General features: G+C 42.2%; 1 protein-coding gene across 1 annotated transcript in view; it reads left to right on the top strand.

Annotated features, from left to right (window-relative positions):
- The window catches only part of AFF4 (AF4/FMR2 family member 4), a 95,809-nt gene that overhangs the window by 65,994 nt on the left and 11,927 nt on the right, over positions 1-17,888 (top strand). The window contains exons 9-16 of the mRNA XM_018563228.1: positions 1,293-1,347; positions 1,679-1,716; positions 4,315-4,477; positions 7,979-8,878; positions 11,608-11,690; positions 12,517-12,751; positions 16,996-17,087; positions 17,394-17,457. Coding sequence (XP_018418730.1) covers positions 1,293-1,347; positions 1,679-1,716; positions 4,315-4,477; positions 7,979-8,878; positions 11,608-11,690; positions 12,517-12,751; positions 16,996-17,087; positions 17,394-17,457 — 1,630 coding nt within the window. The remainder of the gene's footprint in view (positions 1-1,292; positions 1,348-1,678; positions 1,717-4,314; positions 4,478-7,978; positions 8,879-11,607; positions 11,691-12,516; positions 12,752-16,995; positions 17,088-17,393; positions 17,458-17,888) is intronic.

Raw genomic sequence — 17,888 nt, 5'->3', positions numbered from 1 at the left:
GATTTACTCACACAAAGTTCCAAGCCGCCAGCCAGCTGTCATTGCGCTCCCTGCAGCCTGTCTCCTCCTCTGCAGCAGGTTGGAATGCTCCTTAGCGTTCTCACGTCTATGCACTGTGTATAGACGTGATGATTTACTGGACCTTAGACCACAGCAGAGCAGGGGGAGAGACATTCCATGGACTGGTCTAAGAAGCTGGCTTGGCAGTTTGGGTGATTATACCTGTATATGATTGTCCCCATAAAGTGGAACCAGCTTCGCACCCCACTTTTTCTAGGTGGCTCAGACAGATCATCATCTAAGCCTATGGTCTTAAGTGTTTTCAGTTTTGCAGCCAAATTAGGATAACGCTTACTTTATACTTTGTTACTTTTTTCCTTTAACATTAAATAACTTAAAGCTGAACTCCCAGGTGCTACTTGGTCCAATGTAAGTATGCATATGTCATACCTAAGCATCCTATGGGGATCCTTAGCCAGAGCTACTACAGTGTTTTACAGGATCCTTGTGGGGTTTTTTACTTTTTAATTTCATTAACTTGCTGAAAATCCTACCTAGCCTCCCTCTTTATGATGTTAAGGAGGAGTCTATTGGAAGATATGGTAACTATAATTAACCTCGTCTGTACTGTGCTGGTAAGATTTTGTTATGAGCTGTAAATTAGACTTTTTTGCAAGGTTGCCAGCTGGTCTTCTGTTCACGTTTCACCAAGTGGAATTTCAGGCCTCTTCTGATGCCAGTTTCTGGTGTAAGGTACTTTGGAAGGCAGTTTAATCTGCAGGCAGCCCCAAGTTCTGTTGTTGTGGGGATCGGTTAGTGTTCTGTTTTTGCCTACCCATAACTTGGACTGCTTTTGGGCATTCCACTTGTCTCTGAATCCTGTATTCCTTAATATGGAGACTGAAAATTGGATTTTTGTACTTGCCATTATTTTTTTTTCAAACCGCTGCAGTGGAGTCCATGATTACATGTGTCCTGAAATACTTTGTTATTTCTGTTTTTGTTGCATTGCTGTCAAAGCTGAAAGGGGCGTTTGTCGAATACAGTCGGCAATAAGAACCATTTTTCTTTGCCTACCAATGTAAATAAGTCAATGGAGGTTTCTGTTTCCTATAAACAAAGGGTCATCTTGTTGCTACTCCAAGGGACTTTGAAACATAGTCATTTTAATCACAGCTTTGAACAAAAACAAAAACGTAACACACTAGTTCCCTAGTAGACTTTGCATTATAATTTTTATTAAAGTCACACAATGATGGTATAACAGTAATGCAACTGTTTGCGTTTTGCAGTAGTCTGAAAGAAGACTTGAAGTTAAGCAGCAGTGAAGATAGTGATGCAGATCAGGTATGTGCACGAATAATTTTTTTTAAACGTTTTATCTTTAGCTTAATGTTGAAAATTAGAAAAATGTGTTGTAAAAGTTTTTGCAATTAACAAAAAGAAGTGTCTGCAATAATGAGTTTTTTGGTCGGTGAAAAGCGGTGTTCTTGCCTGACTGCTGCCAGTTGTGTTTGAATCAGCACAAAAATGGTTACCCTAAGTATTTCACCTATCATCCGAGCATTAATGGTTTGATTTCAGTACATTTTTAGTTTTAAGGCAAGTAAAACAACTTTATTTAAGTTAAGAGGTTTTAGCTTCACGTTCTATCTAAACTTTTCTTTTTGTTTTGCAGGACTGTGATAAGACTGTACCAACCAACACACCGGGAAGGTAGGTGTCGGAAGAATACTCTTTTTAGAGGGGATTGCTACTGTATACAGATGTCTGATGTGTACTTATTACCCCACCAGGTTGTAACTGCCACATGCATTTATTGTTTTTGCATAAGTGTTACCGTTTAGTAAAATCTGGCATGGTATTGCGATTGCTAAAGGGAACCTGGCAGGATGAAAGTATATGAGGTAGCACTGCTGACCTTCTTTTTTTTTTTTTTAAGTTTCAGACTCCTTTTATTTTATCACATATTATTTCACTAATTCACAGCATCGTTAAAAGAAAATACACATCATAAGTGGAAAAAAAAATTCATACCGTTACATCGTTACGCTCAAAAAGAGTTTATTTTCAGCCCAGAAATTTTAAAAAGCACAAAAAGATGTTAATGTGTCAACTTTGCAGTTTTACAATCCTGTGTGGGTTTTTTTTCGTTCATCTTGCAATACAAATAATTGCTGGATGAGCAAAAACACCAAACACCTACTAATATATTGCTTTTAAAGACCTAATAAGGTGCAGGGCCATCTTTCCCTTTTAGGGCCTGTTCACATATCAGGTCCGGATCAGGTGCAGATCTGCAGACGCGGTGCTACTAATGCAGTGCGTTTTGGCTGCGTTTGATGCGTTCCAGTTTAAAAAAATATTTATTTTTTTTGCTGGCGTGGGGCTGTCAGTATGTTAGCTGCAGTGCGTTTTTGACGCGTTTTGCGTTTCCGGTCCGTTTGACATGCAGTATTTTTTCTGTCGTAACCTGAAGTGACTGGGCACGTGAAAACTGTAGCCCATAAAACACAGGGATACATCGGGATGCATTTTTAGTGCAGGAGCGTACGAATCAGGTCAGCACAGAAAACTGACGTCATGTGAGTGTGTTATACACCTGGTGACGTGGGAGGCCATAGAAAGCTGTTGACTTCCTCCATGTTTTTTTTAATGAAACCACCACTGTTGAACTTGTATAGCAGAGTGTATGTGAATGGCATCATCCTAAAATTCTAGAATGTATTTAATCAGGATTTGCACCATACAATACACCTTGTCGTTTGCAGTGGCTTCATATTACATGCCCATTTATACAACCATTAAACATCAGACCTAATGATTCCGATGAGTTGGATACTCATGTTCTTACAGATCCATGCTGTTATTTAATCCCTTTCCCACCCACATTCCCGCTTATAATGTTCCTCAACATGTGACATCGCTCTGAGGATAAGTTAATGTCATCCCTATAAGATCTAGCAGCTAACACCTTGCCTAGCTGCTAGATCTCAAACTTGGCTGACACTGAAGGCTCAGTTCCCCAAGTGGTTCTTGATCATATGATGGCTGTATCACCCGTGACCAGATACAGGCTAAAGGCTTCATTGCCGAAAATAAACCTGCAGCCTAGAGATGGCAGCGTGTGTCTGTTTTTAATACTGGAATTATCAGGAATGAAATGGAATAGTTTTTTTATTTTACATTTCTGCATATTTATCAGCCTGTAACATAAAATAGAAAAGTATTAAGACAATGTATAAAAAGCTAAATATCTCAAATATAAATAACATTTATTCGGGTATGCACATTAGTTATAGCGTTATTGTGAAGTTATCAGACACATACTGGCACTTCTGAATTTGCCCATGGCCTCATGAAAAGGGTTAAAGAAAGCCTGTACTGAGAAATCTTGAAGGGAGCCACTAATTACCTCTCACTCTGACCTGCTAGCTCCAGTTTTTTATTACTTTGTTATATACCTGGAACAAGTATGCAGATCTGACGTTCTGGCTTCCCACTGGCCTTGCTTGCTGCATGCTTGTTCCTGGTCATTGAACTTCAACTTCTGACAGGTTTTTTTTTGTGTTTTTTTTAATGCAGTTTGCTTTAGCTTAAGTTGTCCTTTTTTACATTCTTGACTTTGACTTATTAAATAATGTAGCTTTTTTTTTTGGTCAACATAACTTACCTGAACTTATTTGTGATAATTTAGGATCCTTTTCTGGCTGTAAAATGCTGCTGATTAACTGTGACTCTAAATTGACTACCCTTTGCACCTCTTTGTAATGGAGTTTTAGTTACTTCATCATTCAATTTATTTTTCATGTGGTGTTTATATGTATATATGTGTATTGTTTAAATAAGACAAAGATTGCTCCCAGTAATAAATTCATGTCAACCTTCACGGTTTATCTCTTAGATTAAGAAGACTAGATTTAGCTGTTAATCTTTCTGTTTACAGCATGCTTGAGAGAATGCACCTAGCTCTTGCAAATGTCAAAAGCTACATTTTCCAGTCTGAGCACCTTTTGTTATGGCATCATTTAGCAATATCGTTTATTTGCAAAGTCTATATTTTTCTACCAGTTCTGTCTCATGCAAAAGTCAGCAATTGTGTTTTGCATTAAGCTTCTCCAGTTAGGAAGATTATTTTACTGTAATTATCATGGATTACACGAAATGCTTTGAAGTTTTTGCATCCTTTATATATGTTATAGTGGAATTTAAGATCAGGAAAACATTTAGTTTGTTTCATTATGTAATGTGTAATCTGGGATACAACCTGCCCATCAAGATCTGTGGTTTTTTTTCTTTCTTGTGCATCTCTAGTAACTCAGAGCCGTCCCAAAATAATAGTGAAGGAGCTGACAATTCCAGGGATGATTCCAGTAGCCACAGTGGGTCAGAGAGCAGCTCAGGCTCCGATTCTGAGAGCGAGAGCAGCTCTAGTGACAGCGAGGCTAACGAACCATCACGTAGTGCATCACCTGAGGTAAGTGTACGTTTGTAAACAATGAATGTTTTACAACACACTACTGGTTTGCTTTTTGCTCAGTTGTGGTTATGGCTTTCTTTCTAGTTGACTTCTGTTTGGCCATTTTGTATTAAATGTGAAAATTCAGTATTTCGCTACAACCTATCTAGTTTGTAAGTGTTATTTTTGGTAATTCTATGAATTTACCTGATCTTTAAGGCCATACTTTGGCTACAGGCACTTCCCTACAATGTGCAGATGTGGCTAGAACACCATGGTGTTTTGTATACTGTATGTCAGGGTCACTTTTTTACTGTGGCTCTCAAGAGCATTCTTTTGTGTTTTTTGTTAGGGAAATTTATGAAATATTGTCAATCTGTTGTGTTGAAAAGCGTCTTACCTCCCATTTAATCTACACCCTTTTTATAGCTAGGTTGTAACTGGATCAGAGTGCAATGCATTGCCACCAAGACTGTCTGGTTATTTTTTTGCTGTTTATGTACCCTTGAAGAAATTTCCCTTCACTTCCCTCCTGCAGGGATTCAACAAATCTCCCAAAGTTAGGGGGTTTCCTCTCAGATATTTGTTTCGAACAGTTGCCCCCATTGTAAAATTTCCCCTCGCCTCTTGTTCTCTGGACAACTATAATATTTTGGATTTTCCTTCACTTTCTATCTCGGTTGCAATGGTCACCAATACAGATAAAAGGGTAAATGTTCCGAATATGGACACTGACAGCAATAAATACTGACAGAGGGCCTATGGCTTACTACCATTCCCTGCACAAGTACTTGGATTGGAAGAGGATATTGCTTTTCACAGTGCAGACAGTTTAACACTGTAAACATGTGGGTAGAAGAGGGAAGCACAAGCGTGATCTCAGCAATTTTTTACTGCTCCATGATTGTCCCAGTGTGCAACTTATTCATGAGCAGGCAGGTTTATTTCCTTTTGTCGACGATGAGGGATCTGCCCATCTATGTCTGTGAGATGAGTAAGCGTGAGATTGTAGTCCATCATGGGGGTGACTTTGGTGCAGTGGCTACTTTACAACACACAGGGACCATGAAGAACAAAAGTAGCCACCCTCCAGAAGGAAGGACAGGGTCAGCATAAATTCAGAGATGATTTGAGGATCTACAGCTAAGTGATACACAAATAGGATACATTTATGGTAATAATTAAGGTACTTGAATGCATTTTTAAGATTTAACCCCTGAGTTTAGTGTCACTTTAACATTATAATTTTATGATACGTATATGATGGCAGAAGTGGCCCTGATTTGTTATATGGACATTACTTTTTGCAAGATTTGCTTAAAAGTACACATCTGTCTACTACTAAATCTGTCATCTACTAAACTATCACTAAACAGCTGGCCTTCCAAGCTAGTGAGTTAACAGCAAATTATTCACTCCATCACTTGCCACGCCTGCCCACTTTGACTTTGAATGAGGGTGTATGTCAAAACTGGGAATTCTTGTTATATTGCTGCATTCAATTAAATGGGCTGCATTTAAAGGAGAACTATGAGGTGAGTGCTTTTAACTCACCTCATAGTTCTAGCCGACCTGTGACAATGAGACTGTCACAGGTCGGCTCAGTAGATCGAGAAGTGAGCGAACACATACCGGGCGTTTGCTCACCTCTCGATCCTGTCACGGCTCTCTGCCGTGACAGGGGAGGGGCTGGATTCCCCCCTCCCCGCTCCGATCCGCCAGCGCTGACTGGTGGAACGGACGGGGGAGGTGGCGGGTACCAGCTGTCAGTCACCCAGCTGGGCGGATCCAGACATAATTGAGAGCCAGCTGTCAGTCACCCAGCTGGGCGGATCCAGACATAATTGTCGGGATCCGCTTCAGCTGCGGCTTCGTAGCCCTTGTTCACACCTGAACGTTTTGTAGCGTGTTATACGCTCGACGAACGCTCTACAAAACGCTCAAAAATATAAATGCCATTGTATTCAATGGTCTTGTTCCCACCTTGGCGTATTTCCGCCCGTCCCTAACGCGCTACAAAACGGCCCACGCCTGAAAAGGTACAGGTACTACTTTGGGCCGTTTTGTTGCGCGTTTACATTGGGATACAGCCAAGTAGTCTTCGGAAACGCGCGACGGCCGCGCGACTTTTTTACCGCGAATCGTGGTAAAAAACGTGCGACGGTCGCGCGACAGACGCCACATGTGCAATACGCCAAGGTGTGAATGAGACCTCAGTATACCGCGGCGTCTCGGTATACCGCAAGCTACAGCTCGATTGCAATTTATCATGATCAGGGATGGGAGTAGGGGTGGGATAGCAATAGTTTAGCAAAAGCTAGACCTGTCCTTTTTTTAAAAAAAAATACTTGCCCAATCTAGCACATGCTTCAACACCAACTTCTTCAATATAAAAAAACACCCCAAAGCTATCTGTTAGAAAGTCGTCCAATAGTAAACCACTATGTAATGCTGTAGTATATGAACAGACCGTACTATCAAGAGAATTCCAATACTTCAGACTTCATAGAAATTCACAGAAAATTGCGCACACCGGCCCGTTCGTCAGTTGTTGAACAAGCAGGCCACTCACTCGCCGAGAATAGTACGATTCCCGGCGGGTTTTCCACCTGCTTGTTCGATGGAAGACGTGCGACCGTTTCCCTTCCATAGACTGTACGATTCTCGTACGATCGCTGGATTTCCCGCGATTCTCGTACGAGAATCGTACAGTGTATGGGCACCTTAACAGTGTATGTAAAGGCAAATACCAGCACCGCAAACCCCCGACCAGCTACAACCTCTCACATGTTTCTTCTGTAGGCTTATTCAAAGACCTTTATGTAGACTGGCATTTGCTTTACCTACACTGTTACACTGGATTTGCTGTGAATTTCAATAAAGTCTGAAGTATTGGAATTCTCTGTGTAGTGCGGTCTGTTCATATACTACTACATTCGAAGGTGGAGACGCACCTATAAGACCAGCACCTGGGGAGTCGTGATTACGGCTAAGTAATTATAGCCATGAGATTTTGTTTGGCTCTACCCTATGTAATGCTGTCATGGCTGTTTGTGCTTTTTTTCTATTTTTGCATTTTTTAAGTTTTAGTAAAAGATTTATATTTTATGTAGATGTTCTGTTACTGGAAAGGAACCTGACAGTGACTAGGTCATGGGAGTACATAAAAACTGCCGATTTTTACATGAATAAGAAAGTCATGTTGAAATCATCACATTGCATTTGCAATTGGCTTTATAGACAAAAAAAAACGTAATTTCCCAAGAAACATCACCATTCTTCTATACAACTATACGTTATACATTACTTTATTTCTTTTGTCTCTTAACACAACACTTTCTGACAGGAATTCATTCAAATCAAGGAACATTTTGTTTAGCGAGAGGTTTCTTATTTGCATCTTTCCAGGAAAGTCTTTGAATACATTATTGCTGTCATCTGGAAAGAGAGTAACTCTAATGTATTGTTACACTGCTGAATGTTATTTTTTAACTTTTCTTTGTTGTCTTCTATTTAAAGCCTGAACCTCCACCTTCAAATAAGTGGCAGTTGGACAATTGGTTGAATAAAGTGAACCCACACAAAGTGTCTCCAGCATCTTCAGTAGAAAGCAATATTCCATCATCACAAGGTTACAAAAAGGAGGTCCAAGAGCTGGGTACTGGAACTGGCTATACAGAACCTAGTGGACCAAAGGAGTCCAGTGCTTCTACACCAGTCCGAGAAACCAAGGCTGCACAGAAGGGTTCTGAGGGGAGCCGGGGAAGACAGAAGTCTCCAGCCAACAGTGAGAGTGCAACTCAACGAAGAAATTTTGGAAAGAAACAACCAAACAAACCAGCAGTCGAGGCGCCAAGAAGGGAACTCAAAGTGGAAAGTGTCACTACTGCAGAAACAACCACCAATTTGCCTCCTAATAGACACAAGGCAGCCACAAAGGGTTTACGAAAACCCAATATAAAAAAAGAGCCCAAGTCATCTCCCCGGCAGGCAACTGAGAGGAAAAAGTACAAGACTGCAAAACCATCTCAGAAATCCAAGGAATTTATTGAAACTGATACCTCATCCTCTGATTCAGATGAAATTGAGAGCCTTCCTCCTTCATCCCAAACCCCCAAATATTCAGAGAGCAATAGGACTCCTCCAGCCAAACCTTCCACTGAGGAGGATGATAGCTTTTTCCGACAGCGATTGTTCTCTCCTATGGAAGAGAAGGAGCTTCTTTCACCACTAAGTGAACCTGAGGACAGATACCCTCTTATTGTAAAAATTGACTTGAGCCTATTAACTCGAATACCAGGGAGACCTGTTAAGGACACAGAACCACCTAAGGTTGAAAAGGCTGCTCCTGAAAAACATCCAAAAGAAAACCAGAAGCAAACTGAAAAAACATCAACCAGTGGAAAGAGGAAACACAAGGTTGGTGATTGTAAAGTCATATAGTGTGTTTTGCTTGGTTATCATTTTTGTACTCTTAAAGAGTATTATGTGCTGCCTAAAATGTCAGCTGAGATTGCTGCCACTGTGCATGGGATTAACATTAATAGTTTAAAGAACAACTCCAGGAATAAATATTCTTAATCCTTGCACAGGGGCTACCCCCACACTGCAAGGGTTAAGTGCTTGTTTTTGTCTAGGGACAAAAAAAAACATATACTCACCTGAACCTGGGAGGCGGCTGGCTGTTAGACCGGTCCCTGCCGCCTGTTTCTTCCTTTGCTCCAGCGATGTCTCAGGACCTTAGACTGTCCGAGTAGAAGGGCCATCCAGCCAACTGGCTCTGAGTTTCAGGTGAGTATATATTTGGACTTCCTTTCTCTTTAGGAAAATAAAAGTTTAACCAAGTTAAGAATTTTCATTTCTGAACGCGTTTTAAAAAAAACTGTACTCAAGTCTTGGTTTTGATGCTGAGCTCTTATGCCGCTATCTGGATTGAATGCCTCGGATGCCCCAGCCAACCAGACTGAAGATTGCAGGACCTGGTGAACTATTGCTCTTGGTAGCTCTGTGCTATGAGTACAACCTGGTCTATGCATTTCCTCCTCCAAAACTTTTTCTTTGCAGGATCCAGGTGGCAGGCATTTTGGTGATTCTTATCGCACCAAACTGACCCAGGCAGATGTGTTACTGCACTCTCATCAAACTTCTGGCAAGACACCCTGAGGGCTCTTCCAGATCATTTGGATCTTCTACCACAGGGGCTGGTTTACTACCCTGATTCACGGTCACTGACTTTGACAGTATAGCTGTTGAAGCCCAGGTCCTGAGAGATGGGGACCTTTCTGATTAATTCCTAAGCTCTTAAAAGCTAGGACGTCCATGTCACGGAAGGTTTACAATTGCACATGGAATGCATACTTTGCCTGGTGGAAGGCAAGAAAATTTCACCCAGGAAAAGCATCCTGACCTTTCTGCATTTCAGTTTGGATCAACATTTGGCCACAAGAACTATCAAGGGACAAATCTGGGCTGGGGCTGTCACTTATACAGCCCCAGCAGTACAACCTTCAGTGACTTTGTGGGATTTCAACCAAATTCTGTCTGCTCTTCAGTCAGAATGATCATCCATTAACTCTTTAAATCAGTCATTGATTGTCCTCGGTCAACTCTAACTCACAAGGTCACCTTCCTCATTACCATCACCGCTTGGAGATATGTTTAAGTGGCCTGTCTTGTGTCTCCTCGATCCACCTTTTCTTAGTGGTTACGACCCTGTAGGCTTAGGGTTAAGGTTCCACCTCTTCCAGTCAAGGCTCATTATAGTAGATCATTATGTGCACCTTGGGCGTCTTGACACCTGTTTCTAATATTTGCAAATCTACTGCCTGACCTTCTATTCATAGTTTTTGCTACATTTTACCAGGTGGATTTTCAGTCCTCAGCTGATGCAAAGTTTGAGCATAATGTCCTACAGGCAGCTCTTTGAAACAGATTTTCAAGCAAGTACAAAAATCCTGTTTCCCTTCATATGTGATTGACTCACTAATAACAGTTCATCTTTATTACAATACTGGGACTGTTCATGTGATAGGACAAATCTGTGATTGTATTTTATAAAAACAGTTTGTTGTGCAACTCCCACTGCTTCCAAAGTCCATTATGGTACGTGGTATGTGGAAATGGGGCTTACCTTTGCTATGAAACTGATAAGCTGTGGGAGAGGCCCTCATGCTTTCATCTACAGAAGTGAAATACTGTTTTGTGACAACACAACTGTTTGTAAGTTCGTATTAAGCTTCAAAAGCGATATCTATTACGTTGCTAAAATATACACCCTGCATTTCTGCTTTCAAGCTGCTCAGTGTGTCCAGAGAACCCTGCTAAAGCCCACAGGCTGCCCTGACTTTGAGACTTTCATCTTGCAAAGGGCAAAGTCCTATTTAAAATCTGTCTTCACATGCAAGTTCACTCCAAAACAGTGCAGTTCTTTATAGCCTAAGAACTACCGGAAGTTGGTGAGGAGTAAAAGGTTCTTTCTTGGGTCTTGCTGTATACCTGTATGTGTCACTTCTTGAGTTTAAATCTCTCAAACAGATCTGGCTTGATAAAGCCTAGTGAATACCATACAATCTAACAACCTAGAAATGGTGGTTGCTGATTTGACCAAGAAAAAAGGTGGCACCATTCCTTACAATTAAGACATTCCGCTCCTATTGAGTGATGTAACATCTGTGCCGTCCGTCCGTTTTTCTACTACGGGCGGACGGCAAGAGGTTAAGTAGTAACCAGCACATGCTGTATGCAGCTTCTGTCGCAATTGCAGGGCGCAGATGCCATCCGCAATTAAATCAGCTCTCGGCGCCCATCGGTTGCGACATGCAATGAAAATTATTAGTGCCCCCCCAGATCTGACTGTGGTATCTTATGTGCCCCCCCTATATATTGTTCCTAGTGTCGCCACTTAACATCCATATATTATTTTTCCAACAAAGACACAAAATGTGATAAAGATTACTTCTTTTTTTAGTGTAGAGAAGGGTTTCAACCTTTCCTGGGTTTCTGTCATCGTTATTTTTGAGGAGATTTCACCCAACCTGCTGTCATGCTAACAATGTATGGGAAAGTGTGTAAGCATATCTTGTTTACTTTCTTATACAGGGGTTGTTTTTTTTTATTGCCTTTTTGTAATAATTTATTTTTTTTAACAGATTGATGATGAATCCAGGGGGAATGATAGCAAGAAACCAAAGCTAGAAGAAAAAGCATCAAGCCACAAGTCATCTAGCAGAGAGTAAGTCGTTATAAGTAAAAGGGTATGGTATTGGGGATTTGTCATTTTTCTTAACATATTGGATTGGTTTTGCATACAAGACCTTTTAATTAGGGATGCACGGAAATTTCGGCCACCGAAACATATCGGCCGAAAATTGCACTTTTAGCAAATCCAGAAAGTGCCATCTTTTGGCCGAAATTTCTGTGTAAGCCTAGTTCCTCTCCTCCCCGCTGTGTGCTGCTGTGTTCCCTCTGACACAGCGCAGGGTCCAGGGTGGAGGAGAGAAACTTGTCAGAGGAGGCCGAGCAGTATGGGGTAGGAGAGCGCTGTGAGCCGCAATGTTACAGGAGGCTGAGCAGTGCGGGGGAGGAAACAGCTCTCCTCCCCCACTGCCCCACTCAGGACAGAGAGCGGTGTAGGGGGGGGAGACGGTTGTGCGCTTTTACAGGAGCCCAAGCCGGCTGGCTGTCAAAATAGACTGAGCTCTCCTCCCCGCACTGCCGCCTCACCCTCCTGTGACAGCGAGTCAGGATGGAGAGCGCTACAAGCAGTCAGGTCAGTGATCGCTGACTGCTTGTAAATAACTGGACATAGTATGGGTTACTATGTTTTAGTTATGAATGATCTACATCACTTCCTGTTCATTCATAATTGTGTACATAGTAACTCATACAATATCCACAAGTTATGAATGAACAGGAACACCTCTAATTTTACCTCATGTTTATATACGGTGCACGGTCCTTTAAATGCTGGCTTCATTGTTGTGTTGAGCTGGCACTAGTGGGTTCTTTATGGATTGAGCCATATATGTAAGTGTTTGGGTTTTATTTTTGCGTATTAGGTCATCCAAGCAGAATCCAGTAAAAGAGAAAGATCCTCTGCCATCTCCAGCTCAACCCGTGCAGCAGAAAGATGCCAAGACAGAGCATGGGACACGGAAAAGATCAGCCAGTCAGTCATCCTCTTTGAAGTCTAGCAGCAGCGGCAGCACTAAGGAGAGCAGCACCAAGAGCAGTTCTTCTGCTAAGCAAAGAAAGACTGAAGGAAAAAGCTCTAGCAGTGCGAAAGAACCCAAGGTAAATCTTGCAGTCCAGTTCCAGCTTGGTTTGTTTGTTGTGAAATATGAACTGCTTTTTCATTAAGGTTTCTGCTAAAACTGGTTCAAGTACCGTTTTGAAGCCCATCTCTGGGGGAAAAAACTTTGCAGTGAGACCACCCCCGCACTGCAAGGGTTAACTGCTTGTTAATGTCAAGGGAACCTGTACAAAGAACTTGTATTTATCCAATCTCTACTGTCCCGGCAGTCTGCTTTCTTCGTCTCCTCTACGCTTCAGCTTGTGGGCTGCTCTTCGGCGTCCTTGCATATAATGCAGGGCTATGAACCTGCGTTGTATGCCATGACACCAGAGGGCAACCAACTGCCGGAGCGTGGCGGGTGACGGTCTTGGTGCATGCAGAGATCATGCAAATAATCCCTTTACACACGTCTCCTGGACATTAACAAGCAGTTAGCCCTTGTAGAAAGGTGGTAGCCCCACTGTAGGGGCAGTTTTTTTTCCTGAGATAGGCTTTAAAAATGAACGTTGTTCCTTTTGGTTTATATTCACTGAAAGGACATATATCTGAATGCATATCTGATTTTAGGGATATTTCACGTTGGTTGTATTTAAATGTAAGTTCGGACTTCACACATTCTTGCCTGGTTCTGCAGTATTGAGTCAAGTTATTAGCGGCCCAAAATCTTGAATGGTGCCTATAAACATTCCATGGCAGTGTAGTGATCTGACGCCTACTGGCCCATATAATTGCAAAGCCAGCAGGCGGGTTGTTATTAAAGTATATTTGCACTTTTGCAGCCAAATTGAGATAACATCCATTTTATACTAGTTACATGTTCTTGTTCACATCACATACTGCTTCTTATACACTGCTTATATATTACTAGTTTTCTCTAAACTGAATTTTCATCTGGAATGCAGGAGGGCTGGGAAAATGACCATAAATAACCCTGACTGTACTATGTTTGCAGAGCTCAGTATTGTAAATTGGATTTGATCACTGTCTGTCCAATAAAAAGGGTTAAAGATATAGAAGCAGTGTATGTTAATGAGGAAAACATTTCCCTAGCACATAGGTCGGACACCCCAGACGGCACATACAAAGAGCAGAACAACTGTGCACAAACACCCTGATCCCCCCGGAAGTGAAGCCCAAAGTGCCCCCAGTCTTTCTGAGGACAGCCAGAGTTTGAAACTGAGGAGAGAAGCATGCAGTCTGTTTATAGGCCTGCTCCACAGATTTATCTCAAAGATGAGAAATATTTTTAGGTATGCTGTGGGAATAGGAACACACATATAGAGAGATCTTCTCAGTTGCTCAGACAGGAATGCACATGCAAGCAAACCTTTGCAATCTATCTACTGCTATTGCCTCTCGCCTGGGAGACTTTCTGCCATCGGTTGACATCAACGATGTATATTTGCTCATCCCCATTTTTCCGGCCCATCAACGCCTATGGCATGTTGCTGTGAACACTCAACACTACCAATTTGTTGCCCTTCTGTTCAGCCTGTTTACTGCACTTTTCACCAAGGTGCTGTCCCCTGTTTTGGCTCTGCTTTGGAATCTCCATAATGGGGTACATGGACGACCTTCTAAGAGAGCCATCGGCGCAAGCCTTATTGTCCAACATTAATTTGATGATATAAACCCCACAGTGGGTTAGATGAGTTCTGAATTTCCAGTCGATGCTGTAATCCTTTCATTACATGGGCCTAGACTTTGTTTTGGCTCAGTCCAGGGTCTTCCTTCCCCCAGAAAAGATCCTATCTCTCTGCTCCCCTTTTGGTCCAGTGGTCACCCAACCATTCACTTTTGCATGAAGGTTCTGAGCTTGATAGTGGCCTTCTTTGAAGCAGTCTCCTGTGCTCAGTTTCCTGCCATGCCGTTGCAGCTCAGCATTATAGCTGTCTAGTAGAAGCAGGTTCAGTTCCTGAACCCCCTTATTTGCTTATCCAGCAAGGCTAGGCTTGTGCTGGCATTGTGCATCTCCAGCTTGGCCCTGGAATCGGGGAAATCCATCCTTTCCAAACGCTGGTAAGTGTTCACAACAGATGACAGTGTAGGAGGGGGTGCGGGGTTGTGGAGCAGAGGAATCTTGCTTCCAGATCAACATCCTAGAGTTCAGGGTGATTGTTGTCCCTTGAACATTAGATCCCACTGTTTAATTCAGTCAGACACCACAACAGCCATGATTTACTTCAACCATCAGGGAGGCACTAGAAGTTGAGTCGCTCAAAAAGAAGCAGACCTGATTCTTCGCCAAGTGTCAGTCTGCACCCCGGCGGATGGTCCCTTCACCACCCTTTAAGACCCTTGTCACCGGAGGAGTAGGCCAGATGTGGAGCCTATAGCGTCTAGGTTTAACAACAAACTGGACCAGTTTGTCACCAGAGTCGGGGATCTATGCCTGATATTTTTTTAAACTCTTCTCTCCTCTCCTCTTTTGTAAGATCAAGATGGAGGGCATTTTATGCATAACATTTCTTCCCGGAGACCTTGGTACACAGATTTGGTAAAACTCCTAGCAGACTCCAGATTGTCCAGATCTCCTATCTCAAGGACCGGTATATTCCACCCTGCTTCTCATTCGCATGTTGTAATGTCCTGGCTGTTGAAGCCAAGGTCCTGGAGAACAGAGGACACTGTCATCCCTACACTCTTGAAGGTCTAGGAGTTCAACTTCCCTCAATGTCTACCATCATACGTGGTAGACTTATTTTGCTTGATGTGAACCAAGGAAGTTCTCAGTAAGATGCATCTTTCCTTCAGTCTGGTCTAGATCAGCGTTTATCCTTGAGTACTATCAAGGGTCACTTTTCTACCTTTGCAGTTCTTTTCCAGAATCTGATTGCCTCTCTCTCTCTAGTGAAGGCCTTTGTGCAGGGTTTGCTTAAGTTGTCTCCTACCACCCCATCCTCCCCCAAAACATCCAGGAACCTCCCCTGTTTTTATGTTATCCACTCTTGTAGTGCTTGCTATATACAGCTGAGGCAGACAGAAAGTTTGGGAAGGGTTATAAGGGGCTTTCCTTACAGCCTTGGGCTCGTTTCCACCAGCTCTTCGCACTGTCCCGTGCCCTGAACGCAAGGGATCACATACACAAAGTCTCCTTGCGTTCTGGGGCGGGAGGGGGCGTGACAGTGCCATTCATGCCAGTGGCGCTGTAGATATGCCCCCCGCCCACAGTGCGATCGACCACACAGGACCGCGTGGTAAATCAATGCCCTAAGGCCTGACTGAGAACATGTCCTGCTTTAAAGTCTATAGCCACAATTTATTTTTAGGGTTTGAATAGAGTTGGGAGGGATTAGAACCCCTGTCAGGTTTCACTGCCATCTGAGGCTCCATTGGAAACATTCCTAGATTCCTGCACTTCTGTCTGGGTGTTGTCCCCAGAACAGGAAGTGAGAAGAAATCTCAATATACTCACAACACAGACGGGAGTAAAAATGCTTTTTTTTTTTATAGTTGGGTAGGTGTTTGTTTGTAGAACATATGCCAGATTTGTATTTTTCTCCCTGTTACAGATATTCCATCACTTCCTGGTAAAAGGTTGCTCCCAGAACAGAGTTTCTCTAACAGAGCCCCGTATATCAGTAAACCTTGACTGGTATTATAACCTTTCCTCATTCTTTCCAAAACTAGGAAGGAAATTCCCTTCTTAGACTGTTGTCCCCGGAGCAGTGTTTTCATTGAAAGACTTGCCATTACCCCTTGTCCTGTGGACAACTCTATAATTTAGAATTCCCTCTCACTTTATTTCTAGGTGACAATGGTCACAGTACAAATACAGGGGTAAATCTCGCCAATGGGGACACAGACCGCATTAAAAACTTGACCGAAAGTCTAAACCTGCTATTCTTTAGCCAAAACTAGAAAAAAGCTTTTGGCTAAAAATAAACTGCTTTCCATAACCATACACAGCCTCTCAATTTTTACTCCATGTCCAGGTGTTCCGCTTAGGTGGTGGATGTGTAGATGGGATTACTGACAGGATGTAAGCTTTTGGTATGCAAACTTTGCTGAAGGCAAACCTACATTCAGTTAAGGTCTACTGCAGAAAATTACTGGAATATTAGGTAGAAAAAGAAAAAAAACATACTTGTTATATTGACGCAAGAGGTCCAGGTACACTATGGTTATAGCTTACTTGACCGAAAGCCATGCAGTAGTCCGGAAAACTAACAGCAGCATCTTTAGTGAAAACAATATGTAAAAACCTTAAGCATATGGCAATTTTTTTTAATTTTTTTTTTAGGAAAAAACATCAAATACTGCTGCTGCTGCCTTAGCCTTCATACCACCGATTGATAGCAAGTCACGAAGGGCCAAGCTTTCATTCGAAGACAGGTAAGATGAAGATCAGAATTTCTTGTTTTGTGAACACGTGTATAACAAAGTGACAAATACTGGAAGGCACCATGGGAGGCAGTATAAACAGTGACATCTAGAGGTTGTGCTCTGTATACCAAGAAAAATTAACACCCCTAGTTATTCTTTACAGTCAGTGTCCATCTGATGCCAATATATCTACATTCTCAATGTTTGGTTTTGTGATTGCATACAGTATTAACATAGTTGCAACAGCCTATTGATTTTTTTTGTGTGTGTATGTTAAAGCGAAATATTTAAATAAGCTGTGCTATTTTTTTCTAGAAACCATTCAGCTGATCATTACCTGCAGGAGGCAAAGAAACTGAAGCACAATGCAGATGCTTTGGTAAGTCATTCCTTGGGCAACAGAGAACATTTTCTCAGCGTACTTGTTCACCAAAAGAAGAACAGAGCTGAATTTTTGAGGGTAAGAGTTCTGGAAATCCTTGCAGGGGTTCTGACGGTAGCTACAGTTTCAGCCTGTTGTTTCTACCACTGCTGTCCCCAGCCTTGGGTTCTTTAAAGCCCTTAACACTGCAAACACTGTTAGACCCACTGTTCCAAGTATTCCTCTACGGAGATTGGAAACACCCCGACAAGATGTTTCCTCCCCTTGAACGCTTATTAGCCTTGTACCCCTTTTGAAGATTTTAAGAAGTGGGAGCGGGGGCATTTGCTAGCATTTGAGGAAATCTTGCATGTGTGTGTGTATATATATGTGTGTGTGTATGTATGTGTGTGTGTGTGTGTGTGTGTGTGTGTATATATATATATATA

Source organism: Nanorana parkeri, unplaced genomic scaffold (genome assembly GCF_000935625.1).
Source record: "Nanorana parkeri isolate BGI_ZX_2015 unplaced genomic scaffold, ASM93562v1 scaffold643, whole genome shotgun sequence".
NCBI classification, from domain to species: Eukaryota; Metazoa; Chordata; class Amphibia; order Anura; family Dicroglossidae; genus Nanorana; species Nanorana parkeri.
The sequence above is the reverse complement of the archived record's forward strand: the minus strand, read 5'-3'. Positions and strand labels throughout refer to the sequence as shown.